This window comes from Gastrolobium bilobum, unplaced genomic scaffold, assembly GCF_033153095.1.
Source record: "Gastrolobium bilobum isolate Gb01-03AN ecotype WA unplaced genomic scaffold, APGP_CSIRO_Gbil_v1 utg2833, whole genome shotgun sequence".
Taxonomy (NCBI): Eukaryota; Viridiplantae; Streptophyta; class Magnoliopsida; order Fabales; family Fabaceae; genus Gastrolobium; species Gastrolobium bilobum.
The window spans coordinates 680054-703527 of record NW_026899149.1 but is presented as its reverse complement, the minus strand read 5'-3'; the positions used below and the strand labels follow the sequence as shown (position 1 = coordinate 703527).

The following is a 23474-nucleotide window of genomic DNA, read 5'->3' as shown; positions in this document are numbered from 1 at the left end:
TGGGTTAGTTGGATTGGGCCTATCTTTTCCTTTTTTCTTTTTTTTTTACTTGACCTGAATCACCCACCCTGCGAAATTTTTTTTCCTAAACTTTATGTCTACAAGTGTAGACAATTGCAACCACGTGGGTCCGACGTTGCCCGCCATAACAGAATGTGTTAAGTTGTATATTTTAATCCATTAACTCAACACAACACGTCCCTTATATAGGCGGGTTAAAGCGGGTCAACCCCGCGGTTTTTTAAAAAAATATTAAATGTTAAATGATGGTGAAAGTAAAATGGCCTTGAAGGCCGTAGCATGTGAGAGGGAAAAACAAAATTTTTCATATGCGGAATTACACATGCAATCAATAATAATGTTTTATGGCATGTGATGTTACCTTTGTTTGTGAGTTCAAAACTCCAAGATGATCAGTGTTAGGTTTGAAGGGTTCAAACCCTCTAACGTTGATCCACACCACCCACGTCAAGATGCAAGAACGCTTTCTTGAAAGCCACCAATTGACCACCACAGAGAGGCTTGCTATGCGCTCAATAGGTGAAGAAGGAGGCTAGGTATATGTGTTTAGAAGAGTGAAGTCTCCAACATGAAAACTTCACAAGAGTGGGAATGGTATATAGAAGAATTGGCTAGGTTCTTTTGAAAAACCTTAAGGAGGAACTCACCAACTAGGCGCACAAGAGAGGGAGAGAATTAGTGTATCAAATCAGAATTTTTTTTATTTTTTTTTTGGTACATTGCCAGGAGGTATCCCCATTCAACATTCTCCGGGCACAATGCCCTCGGGGTACAGCCCGTTTGGGCTAGCCCCTCATTGTAATAGTGGATGCACTAAGCTTCGCAACCAGAGAAAGGACGAGACTAATCCCCCAACCGAAGATTTTTTGGCTTATCCTCTGGCCCCCAAAGATTTTCCAAGAAACTGCTTGAGGCAGGGTTTGATCCCTGCACCAAGCAATCCCTTGGGAGCTCAGCTGCCAACTGAGCTACCCTTGGGGGTTTTTACTTTACTTATTATGAAAGTGGCGCACAAGTGAGTGAGACAAAGGTGGAGTTGTTGCAATTCAAAAATCCCAACAACCTCCCCTTTGAATCCTCATAAGACTAGGTCTTTATCTAGTCAAAATTCTGAACCAATGGTCATCATATGACCACCAATTCATGCGCCCCTATTCAGCCCAAAAAGGGATCAGATACATTTGAGCTGTTGCATTCAAGTTTGAACCAACTAGCTCACTGATTCTCTCAACAACCAAATATGATTGGAGCTTGTTGGTTTGACAAGATGACAATCTTCTCCCACCAAAATGGCGCCCCAAATCAGCCCTTGGAGATCTCCATAGATCTTCTCTTGATACAAGGGATTTGTTCCAACAAGATCTCATCTTATCCTTTTGTTATGAAACAACTTTTCATAGCCAATTCAAATTCGAATTCAAACATTTAAATTCAAACGTTCAAACATTCAAATTCTAAATTTAAATTCAAATTTCAAATTCAAATTCAAAATTCAAAATTCAAAATTCAAATTTCAAATTTCAAATTTCAAATTTAAATATTTGATGATTAATTTAACTAAATAAATTAAAGTAATGTCTTGGACCATCCAAGCCCATTAACAATACCATGCGCCCTCTCCTCTTAGGTGGGCTTCCAAACTTCATCTTGGGCTAACAACCATTATTAGGCCCAATACCTTTAATGCTATATCATCATGACATTAAGGTGTTAGTGTGTGACCCATTAGGTCCAACATAACCACTGACATAAATGGGCTCGGGCCCAACAAGCCCACAACCCATTTAATGACAACACAGAGCACTAGCAATGCTTTGTTGCCCCAGAGCTAGTTACATTAATGACTTGATCATCTTATTACACATATTTGGTTGCCGTATGTATTTCTTTTCGTCTCGGTTACCTTCCCATAAAACCTAGGGTAGGGAAGCATATCAACCCTTGCGGTTTAGGGTAAGCTTTATTCAAAATAGGGAATCTTTCAATTTACTGACTCTAAAGGCAGATCATCTCATGATCTCTTTTACTATGCATAGACTCCCGAGTCCCTGTAAATGTCATCCCGGTTTCTCCGGTTTACGGATAACCTAATCTCTTACAGAGATTTGACGAATTTCTTCAGCTTATCACCCTAGCCCTGTGCTATTTCAGGACAAGTCCAACAGTATACCTATGAGTCTCCATGTTTCAGGCAGACGAGGTATACAGTCAAAGCATGCCTTCTAGAACACAGTCTAGGTAATAACTTCTGGTCTAAGGAAAGACATACCCAAATATAAAGAGACTACTACTTTCTGTGAGATTTTCTCATAGAGTCTCTTTTGTGGGTCTGTTCGGTGCGAGTTATACCCTTATAGATCCACCCACGACTTTAGCTAAGACATCTCCATATCTGTAGCTCATGAGGTCTTTACCTTGCATCCGAATACAAGTAGATAAGTCGTGCTAGTCTTACCCGATATCACTGATCCCCATTCTCAGTGTCTCTAGACTAGGAACATAAAATTAGGAATAAATATTCAGTATCCTTGAATCCTCATGATCGTGATCTCATCACAAATACTCAAGAGATACCTATTTTATTCCAAGGAGTTTATCCAGTTACTCATATAAAATATTAACAATAATATTGAGGCAAAATATGAAACAGGATAAATAGTGCTTTTATTTATTTGCGACAATATAAAGGTCTACATATGTCCTAATCTAATTAAAAGATTGTCTCTAGGACATCCATATACTAACAGATGGCTTGGTTAATCTATGTTAATGGCTATTATATTGTTTTAGGGGCATAAAGCTATTGTTTCCCTTGAAATGTTATTTGTTATTCACTTTTAATTCAGTAAAAAAAGAAATTAAAACAAAAAATAAAATAAGTGTAAGCTTGTTTTTTGATTTGAATGTTAATATCTATACAAATCAGACTAGATGTCTATGATGCGTTTATTTATAAATATTCACATGCTTATACCATTTTTTTGTTATACAATAACACTGGAATTATTTATTAATCTTAAATCTTGAATTTTGTAGTTATATTAAATAAGATTTTTGGTTTAAATTATTGTTTTGTCCCTACCTTATTGCTTTATGCTTGTTTCAAACTTGAGAAATATTTAAAAGTTAGAAATTAAATATAAAATATTAGCATTGAATATGCTTGTTTATTTATTTTTTAAATATTTTTCAGGCGATTTGATATTTTAACTCAACCGAGAGAATACGTTGGCCTAGTTCGAGATCCAGAAGCTGGAGCTGTACTTGTGTTTGGAGTCCAATAGCTCGCTAACGATGGCACATTAATAGCAACCCAATGGCCCAAAACTTGGTGCTCGCAAGCCTATTTTTCCAATAGCTCGCTAACGATGGCACATTAATAGCAACCCAATGGCCCAAAACTTGGTGCTCGCAAGCCTATTTTTATCAGGCTCTTTATATATATATATATATATATATATATATATATATATATATATGACTTATCATTTCTCAAGCTGTCGGAGTTAAAGTTATCTCCGGTTACTAAATCATAATCATACAAAGATGAATCAATGGTGATTTATGATGCACGGACACGGGACACGACACGACACGCCGACGCGTTAATTCTAAAAAATGTCATATTTGTACACGTTGAGATACATTTTGATATTAAATAAAAATTTTAATATATAATATAATTTATATTTAATACATATAAATTTTTAATATATAATATAATTTATATTTAATACATATTTAATACATATAATATATATTATATTTATTGGGTTCAGTGTTTGTCATTTTAAATGACACAACTTTGTGTCATTTTTAATGAAACTACGTCGTTTTGGTGTGTTTTATCATTTTCTCTAATTTATAAAATTAGAAATAAAAAGAAAATAGAGGAGAGAGAATGTAAAAACTTACCAAAATGACGTAATTTCATTAAAAATGACGTAACTTTGTGTCATTTAAAATGACAAATATTTTTCCCATATTTAATATATAATATAGTTTTCGGAGAGAACAACAATAGAAACCCTAGAATCTTCAATTGCTTAGGGGGCGTTTGGTACAGGAGAAATTTTTATTTGTCCGGGAATCTCAAATTTCAAAAATATAATTTTTACATTCAGTTTATAATAATATCCAAAAATTTAAAATTTAAAAAAATTCAGTTTCCCGGGAATCTTATAAAATACCGCATACCAAACTGCCCCAATAGAGGGTGAGATTTGGTCGCCACGCTGGAGTAGCAGCTTATCATCATCTGTGAAGAATGTCTTGATTCTTTTAAGACACAAAGAGTTATAGAGAGTACCTGTGAAGGTGTAATGGGCATCTTGGTCATTAAAATTCAGAAAAACATCGTAGCCTTCAAATGGCATCATGAACAGCGCCAGCGATCACAACTGCAGAATCAGAGAACATGCTTGTCTTTTCCTTGGCGACCTCTTTCTCTTTACTTTCCTCCACCGACAACGAAGAAGAAAGCCTCCAGCGTGAGAGAGGATCGGAGGAGAATAGGGTTCAGACTTTCTGTTTTTTATTAAATATTTTGTATTTTTTTAATTGTAATTTTTTTCTACAAAAAAATGCAAAACGTGTCCATTTACGTTGACCGCGTGTCGGATACGGTCAAATTCGCGTGTCCCACTAGTCAACGTGTCCTAAAAAGTCAACTACGTATCTGACGCATGTCCGAATGTGTCCGTGTCGGACACGCATTTCCCCCCCTAAAAGGTGTGTCCGTGTTTCACAGATGGTGATAAAGGAAGAGAGAGAAAAGGAGAATCATAATCATTCAAGAGTGAATCAATACATATAAGGAAATAAATAATCAAAACGACGTAGTTTTGGGATGGCCAGAGATAAAAATTTATCTCAAACAGCTTGAAAAATATTTTTTCCATATATATATATATATATATATATATATATATATATATATATATATATATTTAAACAGTGATTATGAGATTTTAGTTTATAACCTTATGTAAATTATTCAAATTCATAACCAAAAGTCTACTTATGAATGAATTTATTTATTTTTTAACAAATTTTAACATTTTTGTGTTAGTATTTGTAATATTATTTTTAATAAAAATCTAATATTTACATTTTTTTACATTGCAATTATATATATATATATATATATATATATATATATATATATATAAAAAAGAGATGGCAAAAAATGTACATATCATATTTTTGTAAAGTTAAATAAATTATCTTTTTCTCTATTCTTTTTTTTTTGTCAAAGTTAAATAAATGAAAAGACAATGATATAATATAATCCCTAACATATCAAAATAAAAAAAATGTATAAAAAAATGTACATTATTCTTTAAAAATAAATTTCTTAAAATAAACTTTATTTTCAAAATAAATAACTAAAGAGGTAATTAGTATCAGTTTTAAAAAAAAAAAAAAAATGTTAACTCTTAATATAATAAAATACATTGTGATAAGATTACCAAATAAAAAAAAATACATTGTGATAAGTTTTGTTTTTGTCGTAACCTATCAAATTATTCAACTTAAAAAAAATCATCACAAATTCCATCTATATATATATATATATATATATATATATATATATATATATATATTTTAATATTTCTTATATTTTTAGGAGATAAATATTATCTCCTACACACATAAAATTATATGAAATCCATGTGAAAAAATAGAGAAAAAAAAAATATAAGCCTAGTATACTTTTACGTATAAAAAATAAATTTATCTCGTGCTAAAAAATGATAGAGATAGGATATTATTACTATCAATTAGTGTTATTATCAATGTTACTAATACTATCATTTTGTTTCATCGTTAGATTGATTACGTAAATCCAACGGTTATATTTATTTTCACTTTTTTATAGTTTTGATTCCTCATATTTAATGCTTTTAATATGAAGAATCATAACTATACAAAGATAAAAATAAATATTAAATAAATATAAAAAAAAAGTTTTGTAAAAGTTAAATCATAATCATAGGATCAACGCAGTTGATCTAAGAGTAAAGATAACGACATTGATACTAACGCTGATAGTAATAATATCATATGATAAACACATGTATATTTTGGGGACAGTGACCATTTTGTTACGGCAAAAAAAATTATCAGAATGCCACACGAACAGTAAAATTTCTCAAACTGCCACGCGGCATAATTCGTAGTGAATTATACATGCAAATAATTCGCTACACAGGATAGCAAAATATGCCACGTCAGAACCAAAAAATATCATGTGTCAAAATTGTTGAAATTCGCTACTATATGTAGCGAATTATAACGCGTGACAGTTTAACAAATTTTATTGTTCCCGTGACATTTTGATAATTTTTTTTTTTTGCCAAAACTGAGATTTTGGTCGGTGTCCCTATATTTTGTTTAAGTTTTGTTTGAAATAGTCATCTACTTGTTTATGGGCGCAATTTTACTCGTATGACGGTGTCTCGACTCTCGAGTCTTTCGTTGTCGTGATTCTGAATCATTGAAAGTAACGAAGTAAAGATGTGGTCACTGCGTTTCCCTTTCTCGTTTTCTCTGCCCCAACCACCTCAATTCTCACGCCCATTCTCTGCATTCGCTGCAGCGGCCACCGCCGGAGCCACCGCCGCGTTTGTCGCCGTCTCCTCCTCCTCCCACGACCGCCCCTTTCTCCGGAATTTCATCTTCTCTTCTGACCACTCGCTACCTCTCTGGGGTTCACTGAGTATGGCTGACGATTGCATTCCCACTGTTGAGTCAAAGAACGGAGCGTCGTTCCCTTCGGCTCTAGGCTCTTCTCTTAAACTCTGTGGGATTGGTGTGAGGAAGAAAAGCATTTTCGGATTGAAGAACATTGATGTATATGAATTTGGTATAAACCCTTCATTTTCCTTCTACAATTACAAGCCTCACCAATTTAAATGTTTAAAAAAAAAAACTTTTCCCCATGTAGCACCTTATTTATTTATTTTTATTTTTTTAAATTATGTGATTTGTTGCAGGTGTTTATGTTGACGATACTGACATAAAGAACTATCTTTCTGAGAAATATGGGGAATTGTCTATTTCCCAATTGAAGGGAAATAAGGAGTTTACTGAAGATGTCTTGGAAAATGATATATCCATGAAAATTAAACTTCAAATTGTCTATGGAAAATTGAGCATTCGTTCCGTACGAAATGCATTTGAAGAAACTGTAGGAAGCAGGCTTAAAAAGTATGAGGGATCAGACAATAAAGAATTGCTTCAAAGGTGAATGGTTCCTTCAACTGGTGATCTCGTTTTCATGCATTAAGTGTTAGTTATTATATTATATTTTATAAAACTTATCATGAAATTGCAGATTTGTGCTCAAATTATTTGTTACTGATATCTTAGCTTTGATAAACCATGGGAAATCTTACTATTAATGTCTGTTCAGGAGACGTATGTAACTTTTTTTATGCAATTGGATGAAAATTTTCTGTTGTATATTTTAGTTTTACTTTACTAGCTTGCTGTGATGTAGGTTCACTTCACAGTTTAAAGATGAATTCAAAATACCACGTGGATCTGTTATTGATCTCTCTAGAGAGAAGGGCCACGTTCTTCGCACATCAAGTAAGATATCCTTCTCCATGTCTGCATTTCCATCTTCTCAACTTTCTGAATTAAATTGCATGGAACAGTAATTGAACTGTGATTCAGAAGATTCAGTTGAGAACTCATGCATCTGTTTACTTCTTTCTTCAATTAGTACTGAGTGTCCCCTAATACACCACATTCCAAACTGGCTACATTAAGCTTATGCATGGAACAGAAAGACAAATCCACGACCATATTTCATTTATACCTTTCCCATCACAAGGAAATGGGTGGAACTACTACATCTATTTTATATTCTGATTCTCTGAAACTGACAATTTGATAATGGGGAAGAATTTTGTCTCAAATGAATTCAGGTAATGTTGAAACATGGATGATGTGTATTCTCTTTTTCTAAATGCACTGAATGTTTTGACAAATGAGCTTTGGAGTTTACCCTTACTAAAAATAGCGAGTATAAATAGAACAAATACAGGTTTTAATTTCAAGTTTAAAGTATTTAGTACCTTATGCAATTATACCTTGGTGAGGTTGTCTTTGTTTAGAGACCACTGTTAAGTGTTTAACTCGGGGAGCTTTCAAAATGGAACTGGTTCAACAGTACGCTGTAATATATACATGTTCTCTAAACAATGCAAGTCTGGAGCATGCAAGTCTGGAGCACCTATTATTAGGAGTTTTAGTCACTTCATGTGACTAATGTGTATGCAGTAAATAATATGCTTTATATGATTTTTATTCTTGTTATGTTACATTGCAACAAGAATCTTTGATATAATTTTATCTTATTTCTTGTAGTTGACGGACAGGAAGTGGGAACCATCCAGAGTAAACTCCTGTGTCGGTCAATTCTAGATTTATATATTGGTGAGCAACCATTTGATAAACAGGCCAAAGAAGATATTGAGTTCAACATGGCTTCTTACCTCAGAGAAATAGACTGTTAAATTAAGAATCTTCTCTAAGACATGGACTGTAGTCTTCTCATTTCCTTGCTTCGGGCTTTTTTTCATGACTTTTTATCAATTTGACCTTGTTGATGTAACCCTTGGGCTTAGAGTTTGCAATAGGAACAGGTAATGTAATCATATCTCAGCATAACTGCCTTATTCTAGCAAATTTTTAGAATATAACTTGGGACTCATATGTATTCATTTTTTTTCTTCAGTAGAAGCATAGGTTTCAAGCTCCAGTGCTTTATGGTTGATCTACTAAAATGTAGGAAATTATTTCAATAGTACACTTGCTTGTTTTCTACTCTTCAATAGGTGCTGGTTGGTATTAGATATCAATTGAGAAAACTAGTGTGCAAAGGTCAGTTGAAGTTTAAGTTCGCAATCCCTGTAGTGTGCTTTGAACCTTTTCTTCATCATCTTTCCAATCAAGTTGGAAATTCTGAGAGGAATCCCCTTTTTTTTACTTTTCATTAAAGATTTTAGATGTTAAGGTCCTGCACAGTTCTTCTTGTGTCCACAATAATTATCTTAGTTGAAGACTTGAAATGTCTGATTGTCAGAGATAATTCCCTTCTCTCAAATGTCTTCCGAATCACAGAGTTCATTAGAATCTCATGTCCTATTAATGTTTTCTTAGTTGGTAGAGAGATGCTTGGAGGTAGAGGGCTCAAGTACACTAATTTGAAAAAAATATCCCTACTTTGAGGCAATTCGACGAGCTCAAAACCAAATAAGAAATTTTGGCACCTAATATCACTTTACTGCATTCGCAGTTGTCCATGTGTAGCAACTTCAGCAAAAACTAGTTCAATTTATTAATGAGCATTGGGTACATGATCTTGGAGGTTCTAGGTTTAAATCCCAATGGGACTGGAAGGGAAAACAACATAATGAACGGTGAGACTAGTTCTGAACATTATTAATGATTTATATCACTTTTTGAAAGAGAACTTTGTCAATATGAGAGTTAATGGTCTCTGGGTCACAATATGCTGCATAGTAGAAGCTCTTGGCCACCATGAGGAATGAATTCTTGATATTGGAGTGCATACCATGTGAGGAATTTTGGAGCACCAATTGTACAAGTTCTTGCATTTCTGATTCTATTTTGGAGGTGGTGATGCTGGTTGTACTCAGGTTGCCGCAGCCACTGTCATTTGCCTGACAATAGCAGAAATGTATAATCTCAGGATCTGGAACTTAATCTAGACTGATTAGGTATCATGTTAGCCTCTATTACTGACCTTTTTGCTTTGAAAATTACGGATTCCATGGCAGACTCTGTTTGCAACTTCTAACAATCTCTGGTACTGAGGATTGAACTGTAGTTCTTCTGACCAACAACCCGACGTTAAATTTATGATTTCCACAAGCAGCGCTGCTTCTCTTTTTGAGCTCCTTCCTTCATTTTGCCAACTTGTCAACCAGCTTTGCCACTGATCATTCGAACAAAAGGACAAGTTTTAGCGAGAAATTCTAGAGTTCTTGCTAATTGACATATTTCATATAATAGAAACTTCTAGAGTTCTTGCTAATTGACATATTTCATATAATAGAAACTAAGTGTTGACTGTGTTTATAGAAGTGCATATAAAGTTATAAACCTCAAAAGGGGTTTCCACTCACTATTTGATTCAAATAATGGGAAATTTCCTGACCATGAACCCGAAACATTTCAAACCCAAGGTGATCAATGGTTATCAGCAAAATCCCCAGGAGTTCCTCCTCTCTCTTGCTCTTGTTAAACCACCTGCTACACACGTTCAAGACAGAGTTTGTTTCATCACTGATATCATTTAATTACCATGTATTATATTTTGTCAAGCACAAAATTTTATGGAACTAAGGTACGCATTAAAACGTAAATAGGCATGCAGGAGAATTGTTTGACAGGACAAACAATGAATGTCATGTTTACTTGTTTGAGTTGTCTCGTCTGATAATGCTGTTATTGAACTTATCTACAAATGCACTCTTAGTTTGTTCATCCTTGATATAGGACCTCAGTGTCTCGAGCAAAGCTGCTGTTTTAGTCCGTGCAAGTCGCTCTAGAGACCTCTCAGGCTCAAATATAGTGGCTGCTGCCAAAAAATAAGCAAACAGGAGATTTCCTTTACTCAATCCAAACCCCTCTATTCCTGATTCCGAGTACCACCTAACATATAGATGTCATTGCAAAAATTGGAAGTTAATTCGCTATTGCTTTCGGGAAGAAGCATAAAATGGAGGGCATTTTGGTTACACTGATCACCTTTGGATTTTTTCCCATTCTGTAGAATGTACTGCTTGACAGTTGTTGTAATCCAATTTTGCAAGCTCGAGATAAACATCATTATTCACATACGGCATCCTGTTAAAAAAGAGAATAATTTGATTTGTGAACTAAATACCACAGAAGTTTAACTCATTACATAAAAATACATGAATGATTTCATTTAAATATTTTTAACACGTTTCCTTATGCCTCCGATGTATTTTGATTTCCTCACTGAATGATTCACTTGTTTCTTATATTTTTTAAAAATTATCCTCCCATTGAATGATTGACAAATGATTACTATTGAGTACCTTTGAGCTGGGTCTGACAAATCACAAAAGTGATAATGTTATTGGATTTATTAGGATTGCGATTAAAAGATTCGTACCTGTAAAGGGTCTTGCCAATCCAAACATCACTCCCACCACCATATTGTTCAATGTAAAATCTTGTCTCCAATCGAGGTAAGCTTGCATACCAGGGCACGTCCAGCGCGTAACCCACCTGTAATATTTGTTACAATGTTAATGAACTAAAATTCCCAACATGAGAGTAAATAAAATAACATATATAGTCACGAATATTTATAAATTTTTTATTTACTTATAATCATAATAACAACATAAACTAAGCGATTCACATTTTTATTGTTTTTCTCGGTACATACGTGCGTGGACACAAAGTACGAAGTTAGGTTGCTTATTTTATATATATAATAACTAATAAGTCAGTTGTAGCGACATTGGAACTCACCTCGCCAGGTAAATCTTTAGTTACGATCCATTTATCAAGGAGCTCATTAGCAGCACGTTTCTCAGTTAAAAATTTGGCTGAGAAGTACTTGGCATCCTCAAGAATCTTCTCTCCTGGAAATAGCACTTGAGAAGCTCTATAAAGATTAAACATTCCTGTCACTGCTTGGCTTGACTGCCCAGAGAAGCAGAAGAATTCACCACTTTTCTCAAACTGCTTGAACACATCTACCAAATTCGGAATCAACATTAACCACTTTATTCATTAATTTGTGAAAATCATTTATCTCTCTCGAAACAATACATACAGAGAAAGAGAGGTAGGATCCTTTGACACTGATGTCAAATTCGACACTCATCTGAGAGTCATTAGATCAAAAAAGATCGACTATGATTTGTAAACATGTGACACCATTGATATTTTTTGATCTAATGACTCTCACATGAGGTGTCAAACTTTAAATTTGACACCGGTGTCAAAGATTCTACCTATATATATATATATATATATATAAATGATGGAAGGAACAAAGATATATGTTATTATGTTTTTTTAAAGTATTCGATATGCAATATCAAACTTACTAGGTGAAACTTGGTGGCCATGCAACCTTAGCAGTCTAAATCCCATTGCTGTGTCATCTATGTCTTGAACCTCTGAATTCTTTGCCCAGCAAATACCCTTCTCAGTCCAATATCTGAAAAATTTTAAGGTACATTTATCAAGTAATTATTTAACTAAAAGACATTGCACCTTTCTTTTCTAGCATTCACACTTTCTTTTTAAGTATTTCCAATCATAGATAAACTTATCCCATGCACCTTGAAACATAACTCGTACAGTCCTTGATCTCTTGCTGAAAATATCTCGAAATTCCAAGGCGTTCCAGCCGATCAACAACCCAGATGTGTTCAAACAGATCCACCGGGTACACATTTGGAACTGGCAAAGTAAAGAAATAAAATAATTACTTTGGCTTATATGTTAGCACCAAAAAAAATGTAGATTTGAGTTGTTCTATTTTTTTTGCTATTTTTCTTTTTTTGTTGAAGATTGTACTAAATTATTTATTTGTTTCAAATGTTAATTAATTCAAGTTAGTATATTAAGTCACACCATTACTTCAATTGAAAAATATAGTTGGAATTAAAAGATAAAGAATGTGGCTATAAAAAAAAAGATTTTTTTTTATTACAATACTTCTTTTATAATTTAAATTTTTAAAATTTTCATTGAAAAAAGTTTGTATAAAAAGTTTGATAAAATCAGCTTTGTCCAAGACACTTTTACCTCCACCATTGAACCTCTTAACTGTTTTTTCGAGGTATTGGAGTGCATTTTCATCTTGGGTCCGGATGAAGCCGAAGGCTGTGGAGGATGGAGAGAACAAAAATGACCCGTCTTGGGACTGCAGCTTTAGAAGTTGCTTCCACTCCAAATTCGGCATTCCCTCCAAACTATGGAGCAGTGTTGTGGGCACCTTATGCATCACCTCTTTGGGTATTCTATCCCGTGCACACGGTACATGCAAATAAAATATTACACAGAGTCAAGTAAAAGATTATTAATTTAAAAAAAAATTACAAATTCAATCCAATAACTTAAATGTGTAAGTAATACTTATATTGATGGTTTTAATTTAGATTTTTCTAACATATTTCTCTCTCTTATTTTCTCATCATCTCATGTGATATGAGATAATCTATTATCATTATATACATATATAACTATAAAAAATGAAGTTACTAGGAGTTATCTAATATTGAAGAATTTAAATAATTTACGTAAGGTCATAAGTTCAAATCTCAGTATAAAAAAAAGTGTTAAAGGCCCGGATAAACATATCATTACATCCAACTTTAGGGTTATGAGAATATATACTTTGTGAGCTTTATGTCTCTCATTGCAAAGATGTTTTTCAAGATAGGAGAATCATCTGGCACTTCAATATTCAAACTTCGAGCTATATCGAGAAGAGAAGGGAAAGCAACTTCAAACCCAATTGGCATATGCTCATAATTTTCATCCTGAAGCTTGTATAGATTTTCCATAAAAAATGTCATTCCTGTAATATAAATGTATATGTACAGTCGAAATAGATTAAATTAATGCCTCTTTCGTTGGTCTATTACATTAATAAATAAAAAATAGGGGAACACAAAAAATCAGAAAGCAATGAAAGTCTTGGTTATAAAATTACCCTTGTCACACTTTTCAGGGTGCACATTCCATGATCTTAATGCGATAACACAAGCTAACGTGTTGAGAATCCGATCATAGGCTATGAATAATTCACTGTCTCCCCATGAGCCATCAGGAAGCTGATTATTTGCAATCCATTCAAGACATGTCGGAAATTGAGGTGCATTTTCATCATCAACATTTTTTATGAGAGCAACCCATGCCGTGTCATAAGCTGATATGCTTATCTCTCCATCTTCCATGGAACCCAACATCAATTTGACGGCGTTTATCTGCTTTCTAATCTCGTTTATTACCAAAACCTTCAGAATTAATTACGGTCACAAATCAAATATCAGATGTCAAGAGTCTTCATATATATGCGTATGTGATATATAGTTATAAATCTAAGGGACAGGTTAAGAGTGTGACAACATGCACCTGGTGCAGAGTTTCGCCGTCTTTCTCATCCTTCACAGTCTCTAGCCATTTGAACGTTGGCACATTGTCCCGAGACACTTCATTAACATATTCTGCTAAATAGACTTAACTATATTAATTTCGATACTGAATAGAAAAAGAAAGATACAAAGTGACCTTACTTAACTAATATATAAATAAGGAAAAAACGTTTTTCGTACAACAGAATATAAAATTATCTCAAACAACTTTAAAATGACATAATTTTGGATTTTTAAAAAAAATTGCAAAGTATTTTACAATGTTTATCACAATAAATTCTACTAAAATACCTTGAATTTTTTGCCTCGAATCCCAAAATAAGTTGTAGGTGATAATATTATCTCCTGTTGCAAAAGAAATAATAATCCACGTATAACAAATATAAATCTTCTAATAAACTAACTAAAATATATATCACCTTGTGTCCCAGAGCAATTTGGCTGAAATTCAACAGACTTGTTATCATGTCTGCCTTCAATGATTCGGAGGGGACGTATACCTGTTTGAATTTTGAAAGGAACGTTCGATCAGTACGTAGGGGTATTTTACTATTCTACATACCCTACACATATACGAAAAAAAATTCTGTATAATTTTTTTTTTTTTACTCTTATACAAGGGTAAGGCTACAAGAATTTTCTAAAGTGGCAAAATGTGTTGGCGGATAAGATTTGTGTTGTATCAAGGTTTGACCCACAAGTCAAACTGACCAATTTGAACACGATTTCACAAAAATTGAAAGATTATTTTTTTCTAAAAAAATTAAAAACAAATAAATAAAATATACGGGTTGACCCGCGACCTGCAATTGATTATCATATTCACCAAAATTTTAACTTTTATTTTTATTTTTTTGACAAAAATTTTGAGGGTTGATATATGGGTCACGCGATTCAACCCGTGACACGATATAATACTAATTTTTGTTATTTATCCAAACTCGTACATAATTCATTTTATTCCACATATTGACATGAGCCATAATTTGAGGTGTCATGTGTTATCCATAGATTACATGTGGTTGATTGTTGTCATAAAATACACGAGTTTAAGGGGAAGTGATTGGTGTTGTCATAAAATACACGAGGCTGTACAATAAAAATGGATTATATTTCTCAAAAGATGACTTTCGAAAATGAGATACTACGTCTTGTAACACCAATACATAGAAAATGAGATAGGATCTCTAATACGGAATAATGTTAAAATCATTTTGGAGACTACACATTTATAAATGTAAATATTATGAAAATTATTAGAATTGAAGACAATCAATTAAAAAGAAGAATTTAAATAAATAAAACAAGATTAAAACAAACACACCGGCCCCCAATGGAAGGAAGAACTTGAAAGGATAGTCGGATTGGGCTGCAGGTCTCGCACAAGAAGGCCCGTGACTGAGATGAAAGGACAACTGAAAAGTCATCATGATGCACTGGTTCTTCTGAATCCTTTTGGTCTTGCTATGGACTATGGCTCAGGAAATCAAGAAGCATTTCAAAGTACTTATAGTCATAGATAACATGGAGAGGAAACTTAAACTATGTGATGATGTCTCACCTCCATTTTGGTTCGTGTATTTCAACAGCGGTGAAAAATTCTGGACTATCCTTTTTTTAATTTGGAAAATAATAACAAAAATAATGTGAAGGAATATATGTGTTTGGAAATTATTTCATATAAATGACACTAATTCAACATAACAACTTAATCCTGTGAGTAATATCTACTAGATTTATATTAAACTTCTCTAGCAATTAGTACATTCAAGAAAATTAAAAATTCGAACCCAATGAATACACATGGATAAAATGAACGAAACTTAAATATCTAACGAGAAAAAAGAGATGATAATTTTATGAAATGTACAAATGCCTATGGATACCCTGTTTATAAAATAAGAACGGCATGGTTTGAAATGACACACGTGTCCAGCGCGGAAAACACATTTTTTTTATTTCTTAAACGCGAAATTTTTAGAAGGGAAACAATTTCTTTACCATTTGAACCAATAGTTATTTATAAAGCACACATTTTCAACTTCTTATTCATAACCATAGTTAATTCTAACAAAATATTAAATTATTTTATTTCTATACGTCTCATTTCTCATCTAAATACATAGAAAACTGAGTGATAGTCATCTCCATTTTGATTCGTGTTTTTCCCCACGGTGTAAAATTGTGGACTTTCTTTTTCAATGTGGTAAAATTTCGAAGTATTTTGTTTTGGAGTTTGATTTTTTTTTATGTTACATGAGATAAATTATTTTATATGCAACACAAAAAAAAGTAGGTGAGACCCACGAAGGAGAAGAGAGAGAAAAAAAAGAGTGAGTCTCATCCACTTTTTTGTGTATCATATGAGACAATTTGTCTGATACAATATAAAAAAAGAATTTCCCTTTGTTTTATACATCTTACCTCTTTTCTTTTTTCTATCAACTCTAATTATTTTTTTAAGGTGAGTAGATTTTTTCAAATATCTTAATAAGTTTTGGCTCTTTAAGCCGGTTAAGGGACTAATTTCGAGTACAAGAATAAATCAACAAAGATTTTATGCCCCCAAAATAGCATTGACAGGGATCTAACCAAAGTCATTCCTCACCGACTCAACTGTCTTGCACCAACTCAACTTCTATCATTGCATCCACCTCTTTTCTAAATACATAGGAAATTACTTGTACCTTATTCGTTATGATTCAAAACTTGACTAATTTTCCATAATTAATGATTCACCTACCACCATATTTATATTTTACTTGATTTGTATTGAGATTAATAAGTATCCAAATAAAAATAATGGTTAATGAGTATTTAATTAATACTTTTTAGTAAATTGTGTTACCTACTTAAAATAGAAAATAATAAATATTTTAAAATTTTGAACATATTAAAAATACTTAATCTTCTTTTTATAGATAATATTATTAATTAGGGGACTGCATTTTAGAATTGATAAATTTCCTAAATCATGTTTTATGATTTCTATTGTTGATTTTTTTCTCTAGTTTGAAGTTTATCCATTTTTAAATACATATGAATAGGTCTTAAGTATTGAATTATTTTAAAAGGAAACTCAGTTCGTTCAAAAATAATTCATTGTATCAAAATTGAAATATTTTGTGACTTGTTAAAAATATTTATTCTTCATTTTATACTTACTATTCTTAACTAGGGAACTACAATTTAGAATAGATAAATTTCCTGAATCGTGTTTTATGATTTCTAATTGTTGATTTTTTCCCTAGTTTGAAGTTTATCCATTTTTCCCCATATTTGAATAGTTTTCCAGGTTTGAGCTATTTTAAAAGGAAACTCAATTCGTTCAAAAATAATTTATTGTATCAAAATTGAAACATTTAGTGTCTTCTTAAAAATATTTATTCTTCATTTTATACTTACTATTCTTAATTAGGGAACTAATTTTTAGAAGTGATGAATTTTCTAAATCATGTTTTATGATTTCTGTTGTTGATTTTTTCCTTAGTTTGAAGTTTAACCATTTCTACATCTATATGAATGGCCAAAAAATTAAAATAATGCATTTTAAATAAAAAATTACAAAATTAAAGTGATTTGCAAAGTATTTACAAAATTAATGCAACCAGTTGCGCACCAGAATAAGCGCAATAGCGCCTCTTTCTGCGTGCAACTAGTCACGCACAAAAACAGATGCAACTCATCAATGTCCTATATGTCTATTATGATGCGCATCTTCAGTCATCGTCAATGTACTTCATCTATTTTGGAATACAGATACCTAGTTTCGGACAAGTTCAATAAGTTTTACATAATCTCCTATCCATTGAAATAATAAGTCACCATTATTTGTTATTGTTGGATAATGAGAAATGGGAATAGGAATTAAATAACATTATATTCATAGAAACAAGGAAGCATTTTTTCAACAAAAAATTGACCAAATCCCCTCCAAGTATTTGTCATTGCATAGACTTCAAAAAATTACGTGAAATAAAAAAAATCACCCGATTCAAACAACCAAATCAAAATCTATGTCCTTCCAAAATTTTAGGGTACTAGATGCATTTTTTGTTCTTTCTTTACAAGAACTTTACATATACTCAGGGCACATAACCAACATCAAACATCAACATCAACATCGTTACTCCATGCATTATTTTCACTTCACCTATTTCTCAAGTGGCGGCAACATCATTTTGTCCTCACTCAATAAATAATAAAAAAAAATGTTTCTGCCAAAAGATGTTATCCTGCTAAAATTGCAGACTCCAGGACAAAGTGCTTTGTTCGTTCTTCAGATCCCGCCACAACCCCATTTTTCAATAATGAATATGGAGCTTCATAAGGTCCTATATTACCTATGCTTCATTGGTATCTTTCTTTTGGCAAAGTTCAAATTAGCAGTACACCCCATCCTTGCTCACATGGAAGCAGTCAGTGGAATGGGCAAAGGGATCATGGCTTTGCTGGAAAGAGAAGACTTCTTGGAACTATCTTTATGAATCTTGTGTTTGCTCTTCTTGGGGTTACCCTATTCTTGGTGGAAAAATGGCCAGAGAAAAGTTACATCCTATCTCCGCAAGGGATGAGTTGCAGGGGTTGTCTCCAAATTATTTGTCAATGAAGAGTATATTCATTTCTTTTAGTTGAGAGTTTTGTGGAGGAGAGAGCACTGCAAGTGAACGGGGGCAATATTATCAAGGACGAGAACATAGCGAAGAGGGAGGAAAAAGAGGATTCACAGTGACAGAGGAGAAGTAAAAGAGAAAACGCAAAGATCAATTAAGGAGAGGCAACAAAAGAGAGCAGGAAGACCACAAACGAAGAGGGAAGTGAGGAGAAGCTTTTCGATCTTGCAACTGAACTTGTGTAGAGAAAATTGGAGATTCACCGGAAGCTTTCCTTTCTAATTTTGGAGTAGTTTCAACCCAAAACTTACCTTAAGTTGTTGTTGGGTCTAATGGTTTATATTATTCTCTAACACATCCCTTACGCAAAAGTCAGTTGGACTTGAAGCGCGAATATTATGCAGGTCAGTGAGAATTGAACTCTGACATTTTGACTACTGAAGCTTTGATACAATATAAAGAATCATTTTAATTCAAAAACTTAAAATATTGGGTGAAAATCTTTTTAATAGTTTATATTATACTGTAAGGGAGCATTTGGTAGAGGAGAAATTTTTTTCCAAGGAAATATAATTACTAGGAATATGGTGGGAAAACAAGTTTGGTAGGAAAATTTAAAAAAAGTTATTTGATAGGCCGAAATATTACAAGAAAAATTGGATAAAATTTTATGAATGTATGTTTGGTTGAAGATAAAATATTGATGGGAAAAAGAGTTTAAATGACAAAAATAACCCTTTTATAATTTTTGAATGTGAATAACCCTTAGAATCGAAGGTATTTTTTGTCAACAATTTATAGTTCTTTTTTCTATTTCTCCGGTCATCTTCAAATATCACATCCCAAGTGGTATTCTTGCACAATGTATTTGGTCCCATTTTACAAGCAACTATCGAACGCTTGGCAAATAACTTTGCTGGTAAAATATTCTAATGTCTTGTACTAAACATGATATAAATAGAATACCAATCTCATATACCTATCTATTTTCAAAGATAACTCCTACCAAACACTACCTAAGTGTCACGCTCCTATATAATCTAATCTTGCTAATCTCATCTCTTGTACACTGAGATTGTAAGATGTAATGATTTGGTGGTTATGATCTTCTTTCAAATGAACCGTACATTAGCCTTTTCCTTCTTCTTCTTTTAATTTTTCCTTCTTCATGCTATGGTTATAATATTTTTTTCTTAGAATTTAGTAACAAAGTGGAATCATGTTGTCTTTGGTGAATGTATGTCTCGTAAACTTCATCACATGGTTGCTTGTTATATATATTTTTTATTCAATGTTGGGATTACTTTGCAACATCTTCTTAAAAAGGGTGAGTAGTAAGTTGCTTTTTTTCTCTACCTCATTGGTCTTGTTTCCTTTATAGAATTCTGACTACATGATTCTTTTTTTTTTTATGCATTCTGTTGGGTTTTGCTCTTTCACTAAAGTCCAATAGCACCTAGTGTGTAAGAAAAGCCTAAGAAACCTAAAGTCCATTATGCTAAGGGTTAGGATTTCTTAGAACCCATATATATTCTACACTTACAGTCATCAGCCTCTCTAGTCTTCATTTTGGTAGTTGCAAAGGCTGAGGTAAGGTCATTTCCCTGAAAGTGAGAGAGTGCCCACACACTTCCCATTTGCCCTTGAGACATAGTCTGGAAGATCTGTCACACTCCAGCTTCAAGGAGGTTGTTCGTGCTGCGGCGCTGAGGTGAGCGTTTGTGAAGAGGAATCATACAAGGGAAGATTCTACACGAGATCTGCGCACCAAGAGATAATTGTGAAACGAGGATGATTCAGTGAGCATAGCAATGTACTATGTCCTAAATCGCTTCCGCATAAATCCAATAGTTGCTACACATTCATGGTCCCAAGGCGTACGTGATGATGGGGGTACACACTAATTTGTGTTTGTGTAAAAAAAATTAAATTGACATAATAAAAAATAAAAAGAAAAAGTGTCGAACTTAAAAAGAAAGGATGAGCTTTATTTTTTTTTATTTTTTTTCTCATTTATACATGTACGTTGTCGTTCTTAGTTTTTTTTGTCATTTTAAGGCATGTTTGGTATATAGTATAGGATAACGTATGATAGTATAAGATCTGATAGTATAAGACCTGATTAAATTTTAATACTATCCAGCGTTTGGCATGATATTGTGTAAGATAATATATTGTATAAGATAATATCATCCAATGTTTGGTAATGCACTGTATATAATACTAGATAGGATAAAAATAAATATTTTTCACAAAAATATCTTTTAATAATGAATTTATATAATTCTTCCAAATATGTCATATGAGATTAATTTTATAGAAATATGTTGATCAGTGTGTCCAAAAAATATATTAATTTTTATAAAAATAAAAATATCCAATATTTTAAAAATTTACATATTAAAAAATTATTTTTTATTACAATATATTAATATTAAAATAATATATTAATTCTTGAGAATTGCATTAGTTAATACATCAACCCTTATCAGGCTTAATCCTATCATATTAGGCTTGATTAAGTTATACATCATTTTGATGTATAAAAGGATCCTACTGTATAAGCTTATACTATACGATGGTCACATCAAACAACTAAAAATGTCATAACGTATAGTATAAGCTTATACTATCAGACTTTATACATCATACCAAACAGGCCCTTAGATTCTAGTTATGTATACATCATATTTTGATATATATTTTTTATCAAAGAATGTTAAAAATAATAAAATACAAAACTAAAATTAATTATTTTTCAATTCTGGGACATTGTTAAATCTTGAGATGTTTAGTTAATTTAGGTTTTCTTTTCTTTTTTTGTCCTTTCACATTTTTTTGAAATTGTTATTTTGTTTAATTTTTTTTGCTAAAATTATTTCATTGTAAATGTTAGAATTTAGTCTTCCTAGCTTGTTAATCTTTATTACTAATTATTAAAAGGGTAAAATAAGTTCAGGCAACCAATCCAAGATAACCATTTTTAAACGAAAGATATAGGGTGTTAATACTTTCTCACATAATCGATTTTAAAATCCATTTATGTTTTCAAATATCAATTTTCTTCAACAAAAAGGTTTTTCAATTTTCCTGATAAAAAAAGTTTGGTGGTTCCATTTTTCAATTTTCTTCACACATTTTATGACTTACAAAAAATATTTATACTTGCTATTCTTAATTAGGGAACTACTTTTTAGAAATGACAAATTTTCTAAATCATGTTTTATGATTTCTATTGTTGATTTTTTTCCCTAGTTGGAAGTTTATCCTTTTTTACATATATAAAAATAGTTTTCTCTTACTGTTGCGAAATCAGCAAGTATACCGTTCGTTTCAAGTAATAAAAGTGGAAGTAAGATATCTTCCCACAAGGATTAATGCACCAATGACTAATTTTAACTATTCCCTTTAAATTGGAAAGAATTAAGTTTGATTGTGAAGGTAATTGTTTGTTGTAATTTAAAAACAGAATTTTAAAAAAAATAAAATTCAAAAGCATGCAAGAATATCAAGGAAATATGAGTTATGAAAAATTGTAAAAGAAGCTGCAGCCAGGATGCACTTCACCTTCGATCCTCCCTTATATTCCTAAATTGTATTTTATAATTAACTAATTTATTAGCTCAAACAATTCATTATGTCCCTGTTAAATAGTTGAACCCTAATGTCTTAGTGTTTTCAACCCTTTAACCCAATTAGAATCCTAGTGTCCTAGTAATTCCTCTTGAATTAAGCATTAAGCAAATGAATTAAAAATCTGCAATCTATGTAAGCCTATGTCTAGATCAAATCAAATCAAATTAAATCTTTTAAAAAGGAAATCAATCTCAAATCAAAAACCAAATCTAATCAAATATTTAAAAAGGAAATAAATTTCAAATTAACTTTTTCTTTTTCAAATCAAAAATCAAATCAAATCTTTTAAAAAAAGAAATTAATTTCAAATCAACTTTTTCTTTTCCAAATCAAAAACTAAATATTGAAAAAATATATTTGAATTAAAAAATAATTTGCTTTTTCTTTCCTTAATTTTCATGTTTGTGAGACTTGTATGACAATGCATGAGTTTATACTTCTAAGTGCAATCTAGAGAAATATGGCTCAATAAACTCAACTTCATACGTCATAAGACTCTAAAAGTACATGACACAAAATTAAAGCACAAGTCTTCAAGTATCTTCAAAAGTCTTCATCCTTTGAGTCTTCTAGTTCCTTTTTTCACTTGAATCTTTGACTTTGATGTTAACTTTGCACTTTTAAGTTAATCTTCCACTTTAGCAAGTTACCTTGGTTTTCTAGTGCCATTTGGGACTTGTTGCAATGCCTTCTATGTTGTGCATCCATGTTGAGCTTGTTGGTGCTTTGTAATCATCAAAACTTTAATGTACAAGCTTAGAAACCAAAGTTCAAACATACGTGGCAACAAACGTGTTATGCAGCATAGCATCCTTAGTCAGCTTTTGTGACTCATGGCTAACGCGTTATGCAGCATAGCATGTTTAGTCAACATTTCTGTCACGTGTCAAACATGCTATGCAGCATAGCATGTTCCATGTGTGTCATAAAATAATTTAAATTAATATAGACTGAACTAAACTAGAATAATTAACAAACATAAATTATATTTAATTCATGGACAGTCCTAAATTAA

General features: G+C 32.2%; 2 protein-coding genes across 2 annotated transcripts; one reads left to right on the top strand and one right to left on the bottom strand.

Annotated features, from left to right (window-relative positions):
- Positions 1-6467: 6467 nt before the first annotated feature.
- Positions 6468-8792, top strand: LOC133287737 (fatty-acid-binding protein 1). The gene is made up of 4 exons (XM_061485404.1): positions 6468-6889; positions 7020-7269; positions 7526-7617; positions 8401-8792. The coding sequence occupies exons 1-4, from the start codon at positions 6541-6543 to the stop codon at positions 8547-8549; spliced, it is 840 nt and encodes a 279-aa protein (XP_061341388.1). The 5' UTR covers positions 6468-6540; the 3' UTR covers positions 8550-8792.
- A 693-nt stretch (positions 8793-9485) lies between these two features.
- On the bottom strand, positions 9486-23167 carry LOC133287714 (ent-copalyl diphosphate synthase 1-like). Its single transcript, XM_061485375.1, has 15 exons — positions 23110-23167; positions 14630-14710; positions 14191-14282; positions 13769-14072; positions 13450-13633; positions 12859-13073; positions 12390-12510; positions 12153-12265; positions 11569-11795; positions 11204-11319; positions 10810-10908; positions 10477-10713; positions 10185-10311; positions 9803-9994; positions 9486-9719 (listed from the first exon to the last, which is right to left on the bottom strand). The coding sequence occupies exons 1-15, from the start codon at positions 23165-23167 to the stop codon at positions 9486-9488; spliced, it is 2400 nt and encodes a 799-aa protein (XP_061341359.1).
- Between the last annotated feature and the right edge of the window lie 307 nt (positions 23168-23474).

Bases quoted from the DNA above. Each gene is read 5' to 3' on its own strand.
- LOC133287714 (XM_061485375.1), bottom strand. From the start codon at position 23,167: ATGGATGCACAACATAGAAGGCATTGCAACAAGTCCCAAATGGCACTA. The intron at 14,711-23,109 runs GTAACTTGCTAA...AAATTCAAACAG, and splicing joins AATGGCACTAGAAAACCAAG to GTATACGTCCCCTCCGAATC. The intron at 13,074-13,449 runs GTATATATTCTC...TGCACGGGATAG, and splicing joins AGAGACATAAAGCTCACAAA to AATACCCAAAGAGGTGATGC.
- LOC133287737 (XM_061485404.1), top strand. From the start codon at position 6,541: ATGTGGTCACTGCGTTTCCCTTTCTCGTTTTCTCTGCCCCAACCACCT. The intron at 7,270-7,525 runs GTGAATGGTTCC...GCTGTGATGTAG, and splicing joins AATAAAGAATTGCTTCAAAG to GTTCACTTCACAGTTTAAAG. The intron at 7,618-8,400 runs GTAAGATATCCT...TATTTCTTGTAG, and splicing joins CCACGTTCTTCGCACATCAA to TTGACGGACAGGAAGTGGGA.